At 30.5% G+C, this 9,883-nt stretch overlaps 1 protein-coding gene across 1 annotated transcript; it reads left to right on the top strand.

Annotated features, from left to right (window-relative positions):
• Window positions 1–1,611: 1,611 nt before the first annotated feature.
• On the top strand, window positions 1,612–2,640 carry LOC107821822 (protein NDR1-like). The gene has a single exon (XM_016648283.2). The coding sequence runs from the start codon at window positions 1,845–1,847 to the stop codon at window positions 2,439–2,441; it is 597 nt and encodes a 198-aa protein (XP_016503769.1). The 5' UTR covers window positions 1,612–1,844; the 3' UTR covers window positions 2,442–2,640.
• Window positions 2,641–9,883: the final 7,243 nt, after the last annotated feature.

Genomic DNA, 9,883 nt, shown 5'->3' with positions numbered 1-9,883 from the left:
CTAATGTGGGACTTTTCGGCGCGAATCCGGATTTAATCGAACCCCAATGTGGGTACCGGACACCGGGTGAGAAACGAAAAAAAAAAGAGATCAAGTTTAGCTTCTTATTTTGCCTTTATATTCTAGATCTCTTATTTTTTTCTTCTTTAATTAGTTGTTTTTAAACCTTTGATACAGAAAATTTAATTGTCTTGTGTGTACAAAAAAATTAACGGCAAAGGGCCAAATATACCTCTGTATTTTCGAAAATGGTCTAAGAATACCCCTCGTTATACTATTGGGCTATATATACACTTTCCGTCATACTTTGGAACAAATATACCCTTATTTTGGATAGAGTGCCACGTGGCAGCACCAGATGAAAATGACCCATTTTTTTACCCGATCCGTTTTAAAAAACTCACCACCCGACCAGTTTTAAAATTCGGTATTTCAGTTTTGTTAAAGCATATATTTTATAAAAACTGATTTTTTTTTTGTAAAAACTGGAAAAAAAAAAGAAATTTTCGAAATATATATTTTTAAGCCTTTTCAGTTTTTTTAAAGTATTTTTTTTGTAAAAACTGAAAAAAATATTTTTTTGTAAAAAATAAAAAAAAAAGACTCTCCTAAAACAGTGGACTATATATGCATTAGTTTTAAAAAATAAAAATATTTTGCAAAACATTTTTTTTTTCCAGTTTTTACAAAAAATATACTTTAAAAAACTAAAAATTATATATTTTGCAATTTTTTTTTCCAGTTTTTACAAAATCTATATTTTTCAGTTTTTAAAGCATTTTTTTAATTTTTTTTTTTGTAAAACTGAAAAAAAAAAATTCAAAATATATATTTTTTAGTTTTTTCAGTTTTTTAGAGTATTCTTTTTGTAAAAACTGAAAAAAACCATGCAAAATATTTTCAATTTTTAAAAACTAATGCATATGTAGTCCACTGCTTTAGGAGAGTCTTTTTTTTCCAGTTTTTATTATTATTTTTTCCAGTTTTTACAAAAAAAATACTTTAAAAAAACTGAAAAGACTTAAAAATATATATTTTCCAAATTCATTTTTTTTCTAGTTTTTACAATTTTTTTTTCCAGTTTTTACAAAATATATGCTTTAAAAAAACTGAAAAAACTGAATTTTAAAACGGGTCGGGTGGTGGGTTTTTTAAAACGGATCAGGTAAAAAAAAAAAATGGGTCGTTTTCTTATAGTGCTGTCACGTGGCACTCCATCCAAAATAAGGGTATATTTGTTCCAAAGTATGACGGGAAGGGTATATATAACCCAATAGTATAACGATGAGTATTCTTAGACCATTTTCGAAAGTATAGAGATATATTACCCTTTGCCGAAAAATTAAACATTTCTGCGGTTACTTCCAAATCATATACGTAACAATTTAAATCTTTAATGTATGTTTGTAGTTTTATAATGAAGACCTACTATTGGATTGTCTTTTTCATTTTTAGATATGGAAACTACTTCATTGTTGAATTGTTCCACGAAATTTCACTGCAAGCACTATCTAACTCGTTAAGGGCAAGGGAGAAAATATCTAACAATATAAGGTCCAAATTCTAAGAGCTAGTCATTGACCCAAGTCTTCTTTAAATAAGCAGAAAACCCCATGACTTGTTGAGAACCTTTGTCTTTAAAAAACCATCTACTAAACCCCAAAAATACACAAACCTCAAAAACAATTGTTCCCCTCCTCCTCCATTCTCTTCTTCATCTAAATTTTTCCAATTTTTTTAATTCTTGAGAAACAACAGCAGCAGTTCTCCACCACCGCCTCCAATTGGCCAGAAGGAAAATCGTGCGATCAGTTTAAATCTTGAATTTGCCTTTGAGTTTAAATATGTCAGACTCACGTGCTTGGACTTGTGTGAAATTAATAGGGAGTTTAGGCGTTGTAGCTCTGGTTCTTTGGTTAAGTTTTCGTACCACGAAACCTAAATGTTCCATCAATGATTTTTACGTGCCAGGTCTTGACAAATCAGTCAACTCCAACAACAACGCCAGTAGACGCAACAACAATCTGTCATTTCAACTCAATCTGAAGAATGAAATGAAGGACAAAGCTGTTCGTTACAATGATATTACACTTAAGTTTTACTATGGTACAAACACAAGTTACCCTATTGGTAATTTTACAGTTGAAGGATTTAAACAAGGGAAAGATAAAGAACTTTTTAAAAGTGGGATGATTGAAACTCATAATATGCCATGGGATGCTGCACTTAAAGCTGTTACAAATGGATCTAAGGCGATTTTTCGAGTTGATGTGAGTAGCAGAATAAGGTACAAGATTACATTTTGGTATACTAAGAGACATAATTATTTTGTGGAAAATAAGGTTGAAGTTGATGATAAAGGTAGATCTGGTGCACAACAACTGAGTTATGGTTTTGGGGTTTTTGGAGTTACATTATTTGTATTGTCATTTTTACTTTGATTTCCCCTGTTATAAAAGACTTGTTTTTTGCTGATTTAGTGTTGAATTTTCTGTTTGTTTTCAACAAATTTCTTGAATTTTTCATGTAGGAGAAGTAGGTTTTTGGCTATTTGGATGTTGGAGTACTTTTTGTCATTCTTTCTTTCCCGGTTGTAAAGGATTTTTTTTCCTGGAAATACCAATGGTTAATGTTCATATTTTCCTATCTGTCAACAATTATTATTGGATGGTTTCTTTTTCTTTTTTCTTTCTTTGGTTCTTTTGGTTTAATAGTCCACTAACTAAAGCATATTGTTGAGTCTAATTATACTTTTAATATGGTGTGATATTATTGGTTTTGGGCTAAGATCGCATGATTATCCTCAAAAGGCCTCACATCGTCAAGAGAATCCACATCTTTTATGTAGCTTTTCAATCTTTTCAGCTATAAATATAATATTTTGTTCGCACATCCAACATACTCTAGTTCGGATTCAAGCCGTGTAAGATCTATTAAAAGGTTGACCAATCCAATCAATTTGGATTCAAGTTGCGTGAAGCCATTGAATGGAAGATGAAATAATACTACCAATCTTACTCCATTGTATTTTACTCCATTCGATCCATAATAAAGGATTATTTTATCTTTGGCACACTCGTTCAGGAAATACGAACTCCTAAAAAAAAATGTATTCATTAAATTATCCTTAATTAAAATATGTAAATAAGGATAAATTTTGGAAAAATAAAATTAATTCCTTTTTCATTATGTAAATGGATACTTATTTTAGATCAAAATAAAAAGATAAATTGGTCACTTATTGTGCACCGAGAGAGTAATCAATTAGAACATTACAACTGATTACTTAAGAGGTCTTTTACACTTTTTTTTTTTTTACCGAAAGTCGAAAAACCAGTACACATAATAGTTTGAAAGAATGTGAAGCAACCCAAGCTTTTAAAAGAGATAAATAGGAAAAAGGGAACATCACAAGAAAGTAAGGACCCGTTCGGCCATAGATTTTGTCAAAATAAACTTGAGTTTTATTTGGCAAACACATGTTTGGCCATAGATTTCGCATACATTTTGGCCAAATCCCAAGTCCCAAATGCCAAATCCCAAAACCAGCTCAATAGCTGGTTTTGGGCTAAAATATCACTATTATATTTTTTAAAAATTGTCCCAAACTTTTGTATTTTATAAAATAGTCCACTATTTATTATTTTGTAACGATGCTGCTTCGTCTTCTCGGTCATCTGATAGTGTATCATGTAGTTCATTATAAAAATGATAATTTTGTATCAAATTTATTTATGTTTAGGATTATGGTTTGCGATAATATAATGAATGTTATTGATAATCGTACTTTTGAGTATTTGTGATAGTTTTTAGAACTTGTGGGTTTAAGTCATGTTTCATGTTTTTCAACACCAAACTTCACCCAAAACATATGTCCAAACACATTTTCATCTTTAAACCAAATTTCACCCAAATTAAATTTTTCAGAATAAATTTGAGAATTTATGGCCAATCGCTAGCTAAGACTAAAGCAATTTTGGTGTTGTTTACCACTCTCTGGTGCAAGTTTCAATATCATCGGAATATTCCATTCTTTTATATCTCCTCAATTATCTGCGAATCTATTCCTACTCAAATAACCAAAACATCTTTGAATAAAAAAAAAAGAGAAAAAGTGAAATATTAAGGAGCAGAACCTAATAACTTTTGCTTAGATCTTGTATTTATATTAAAAAATATATTAAATATATATAAATATCTAATTATGAACGTGAGTAATTAAGACAAGTTATAAATTGTTGGCAAGTTCAATGAACTCTGTTAGCTTTATGTTTTTCAAATGACTACATAGCCAACAGTCCATACAGATGTGCGTATAGTTAGTCAACCCTCTAAATACAGATAGATCTTCGTTCATTAGATAGAAACGTAGTCACTTTTAAAAATTAATTTAGGTCGATAATAAAATTCATTGAGGTCTACCTAACGTAGTCGTTTTAAAAAATTCATTGAAGTATCCTATTAAATACAATTAATACGACAACTTTTGCTTTCTGGGTGCACGTTGTCATTTACTTATTTATTTATTTATTTGTTTGTTTGTTTGTTAGTTAGTTATTAATTGCTCTTGTTGTCAATTTGAGTAAATTAAAAGGTAAGAGAAATTGCTATCCACCACTCTCCTTAAATTAATAGGTAAGAGAAATATAGGGACAATTGATTCGGACGCTCAAATTTTTGGAAAAAGTTTTAACCTCTTCAAAAAAATAATTCATATATGTATTTAATCTTTTAGCTTCGCTAATATATATCCGATCCCTTTTAATAGATCTTTGAATGTGAGTCTTGGAATAACGTAAAGTTATTTTTGGGTACTGTCCTTTCTCGAACCCTATGTGAACGCGAAATATTTCGTGCACCGGACTTCCCTTTCTAGTTCTTTTTTAAAAGAGCAAGAAGAGATTCTAGGAACTCCTTTTTTGTATTCTAAAGGTTTATAATTCAATTTTTATGGCTAAAACTGTTATAAGAAAAATCAAATTTTGGTGGATGTCTACTCTTCCTCCATGATTTTCTCAAATGCTTAAAGACATATTCAATGACATATTTCTATGCTTAATGACATATTCAATGACATATTTTTCTTCACTTTTTATGCCTATATAAAGGCCTTGTAATAGATAAGAAAATACACACAATTGAAGAAGAAAATCTCTTCCTTCTCTCTATCTCCATTCCTTGTTCATGTTTTACTAACTTGCTTTTATTTCATAACAACATGTCTTGTTCATGTTTTACTAAGTTGCTTTTATTTTATAACACGTTATTCGCACGATGCCCTAATCAATTGAGTTACTTACATCTACAAAATTGTCCTACATCATAAAAGGCATGTTCCTGCCATGCCTAATATTCATTTTGAAGAGATAAGCTTTTCTTTCTCATTTAGCAATTTCAAAGAATGGTATCAAACATAACTGAAGTAACAATAAGGTTGAGGAGACCAGTACACTGTGATAAGGCATATAATGCTAATGCTAAGATACGTTTTCTAATCCTTTTTAATTAATTCATTTTCTTATTCGTTTTTCTCATACGTTCTTTATTTGCTATGAAAGTTTCCAATCCTAAGTATTTTCTTCTTAAAAATCCATTCATATTCTTAAGTGTTTTACTTTATAAAGGAAAATACTTAAATGTAAACTAATTACTACTCCATATTTTACTTATTTTATTTTGTTGCATTATCAATATCCATTTCAATGAACGAGTTTTTAATATTTGTTGTAAGTTTGATCTGATCTCTTTCATCTCGTATCCTGGTTATATAGATCTTATTATAAGAATCAGAAGTATATAATGATGCAGTCAAGAGTTACGTACTAAACCAAAGACCAAAAGAAGTACAAGAAATTGGGGAGCTACTACAGCTTTTGCAAAGTCATTTGAGGAACTTTGGTTCCTAAGTTAAAAAAAAGCAAGAACCTTATGTAAAGTTTCCCTTAACTGAATATTTTCTTATAAAATATATGTTTGACCATCATGCGCCATTCTGACTTTTGAAAAGGTAATGTGAGGTAAATTTCTCTCGGGTAATCTTAATAGCATAACTAGCATACGTTATTGATAAATAAATATACGATCCAAATGGAAAAATATTTTGAATTAGCATTGGCCGATCAAAACTTTTAATTCTCGTATATTGAAAAATTGAGTGAGTTTGTATCTCTGCAACCCAATTTTTTATTATTTGTACACGATATTCTTAGTACACTCCATTAAATAAATAAAAAAAAGGGTTTACTTTCTTGTGACTTAAAATACATAACTGCTCCTATTTTATAACTGATGTGGGAGGCAACAAGATGGTAGAGTCATTCCAGTATTGATTTTTTCATTAATGTTAAAAATATTGTCAATAATTTTTTCAATTAAAGGTTCTGCTATATCTCTTTGTTTTTCTAGAGAGCATAATACTTAGTTTCCATAAAAGTGCATGGTAATTAGTAGTACTATATTATTCTATTTGATACATTATTTATCTTTAATGTTCTAGTCATATCACTTTCATCTTGAATTAAGCTTATTGTAGCAAAGACCACATGTGAATTTTCAATATTATTTTGTATTTTCATATATCTGTTTGACACTAATTACTTAGCTGATTTGAGTAAATGAAAGTCTATTATTGAGAATTATATTCAAATGACATTATGAATAGTTTAACTCAAGAGGTAAACATTGCCTTCACAATAATAATAATAGTTCTTCAAAATGTGAAGGCAATGTTTACCATCAAATTGGTATGCAAAATAATAAAGCACGCAGAAGAGAATGTGACTTGTGATAAGCATTGAGAATGCAGACTCATTCCTAAAGGTGAATGTTGTAATATGTGATAAAAGTAATGAATAAAGACATGCAATGCATGATTGGATGAATACCACACAACTCACCTCTGAGGGAGGTTTGAGTGAAATAAAGAGAATAAATATTATTGTGTGGTTACATGAATATGTCATTGGTCGCGTACATGTGATACGCCAAAAAAATATATATTTTGTTGTGCCTTATAGAAGGTTATTAAAGGCAAAATTAAAGCAAAAAATGACTTTGCTTATGATGATTTTGACAATGACAATTTATTATGATATAATTTTCTCCATGAAGGAGATATTTACTATATGAATGATGTGACAAAAGATCTTGTAGTACAAAAATTGTTAAGAGCTTCGAAAAAATTAATTTGTTACTACCCGGATGAATAAAAGTATTCACGACATTGATATTGTAAAGTCTCAAAAGAAACTTTTTGAGTTTCAAATGTATAAGTCAAAGTGGTTGGCATATTGAGACTATAAATGAAAGGAATATTGAATATTTTTATATTTCTATAATCATAACGGATAAATATGAAAGATTACCCGATTTTCTTTCTATTTGTACTACACAAATATAAGCATGATGATGGAATCATATGTCACAAGTAAACTAGAGGTTTACTAAAATAAATATTAGTTGGCATGACCGGTTGACCATCTCGGTTCAATTATAATGCGAAAAATTAATTGAGAATTACATTGACATATATTGAAGAAATATAAGATTTTTCAAGAATTCTCTTGTGCTGCTTATTCTCATGATATATCAGTTAAAGTTGGGATTGAATCCTTTGATTTCTGGAACTAATAAAAGGTGATAAATATATGGGCTCAATCACCTGCCATGTCGACCGTTTACTATTATATGATTTTAATAGATGCATCTATTCTTTGGTCACATGTGCATTTGTTATCAACTTGCAGTTTGGCTTTTGCAAGATTGATTGCTCAAATTATTAGAGCACAGTTCCAAAATATAAATTATAATTATTTTATCTTGATAATACTGGTTTAAATCCAAGTTGGTTTAGCAGAAATTGTATGCCTCCAATTATAGCTAAACCATTAGTTATGAGAACAAAATTGCCAAAATAAAATTTGGTATGTGATGTATTATTTAATATACAACAGCACTTGTACGCATCTAGCCAAATTAAGATAAGTTCTCCCTATCACAATCGGTTCAGGGTCAGGAACCAAATAATTTTCATCTAGAAATATGAATGTGTTATATGATTTAATTGTTCTACCACAATGTACAAAGATGGATCCCCAAATAAGGCTGGGGATATGTGTCGGTAATCCCAACAATAGGGGGAGAAAATGGGCAGCTGAAAAAGTAATGCATGTAATAAATTATTATGAGTACATCTAGATCCTCGTATGAGAAAATGTGAACTTGAAGTTCAAGGGATAATTCATTTGCAAAATATTGCCAGACGTATTTGCTGACCCAAAGTTAAATATCATATTCAACTGCTAATGCTCTAAATAAAATAAAGTTCATAATGAATAGAGTCTATGGCATGCATGAAGCATAATAGACTAATCGGTTCCAAAGATAAAACTCCTTAAAAAAAGGAGAGGAGCAAATGTTCAAGATGGTCATAATAAGGAGGCAAGGGCTCTAGAAGAGCACCACGACATAACACTTCATAAGACCTTATGGGAAAGGCTCAGGAACCTAAAAATAATAAGATAAAGAGATCTCAATAAGTTATGTCTTTATTGGGTAATAGTAGAACCGATATAAAATAATCGTCGACGATATTGTTAATATAATGTAGCGCTCAATATTATTAATATTGACGAGGATCTTGAGCTCAAATCTATCATGAAATTTGGACAGATAAATGATTAGCCAAATGAAAAATACGCAATGAAAATTGATTTCACCTGAAAAATATGAAGTTGGACGGATAGTCCCAACACCTGAAAGTATAAATCCAATGGAGGTATAAATGCGTTCTTGTGCGAAAAAAAGGTCAAGCCGATAAACATAAAGACGACTTGTGTCACAAGAAAATTTGTAAATATCCTGGCATTGATTATATAGAGACATGTTCTCCTGTGGTGGATGTCGCCATTTCAGGTTTTAATCCGGCAATACAAGAAAAATATGATATGTGTATAATAGAAATCATTGAAGGATTTAAATTGTTCTGAAGCATATTAAGGTTTCCAAAAAATTTATTAAATAAAGCTTCAAAAATCCTTATACGGATTGAAACAATCAGGGCGCATGTGATATAGTCGCCTGAGTGAGTACCTGTTGAAAGAAGGGTACAAGAAGGATTCAATTTGTCCTTGTATCTTTATAAAAAGATCTGGATCTAAATTTGTTATAATCACCGTGTATGTTGATGATTTAAATATCATTGGAACTCCTAGGGAGCTTCCTAAAGCAGTAGAGCTTCCTAAAGCGGTTGACTATTTAAAGAAAGAATTTGAAATGAAAGATCTTGGAAAGACAGAATGTTGTCTTGGTCTACAAATTGAGTATATGAAAGATGAAATTTTTGTCCATCAATCAGCATACACTAAAATGATTTTAAAGCGATTATATATGGATAAAGCACATCCATTCCGACCTCATGAAAATAATGAAGAGCTTATTGGCCCCGAATTACCATATCTTAGTGCAATTGGTGCACTAATATATCTTTCTAACATTACAAGGTCTGACATAACTTTTTCAGTTAATGTCTTAACAAGATATAGCTCTGCTCCTACAAGGAGACATTGGAATGGAATCAAACACATATTGCGGTATCTAAAAGGGACTACCGATATGAGATTATTTTATGGCAATGATTGTAGTCCCGATCTTGTTGGTTATGCCGATGCTGGGTATTTATATGACCCACATAAGGCTCGATCTCAAATAGGCTATGTGTTTACATATGGAGGCACTGCCATATCTTGGCGATCGACTAAGAAATCAATCGTGGCTACTTCATGCTGAGATAATTGCTATTCATGAAGCAAGTCGAGAATGTATATGGTTGAGGTCTATAATACACCTTATTCGAGACAAATGTGATTTGAAGTGTAACAAACTA

The sequence above is a fragment of the Nicotiana tabacum genome, chromosome 9 (assembly GCF_000715075.1).
Source record: "Nicotiana tabacum cultivar K326 chromosome 9, ASM71507v2, whole genome shotgun sequence".
Lineage (NCBI taxonomy): Eukaryota > Viridiplantae > Streptophyta > Magnoliopsida > Solanales > Solanaceae > Nicotiana > Nicotiana tabacum.
This window is presented reverse-complemented; position numbering and strand designations above follow the sequence as displayed.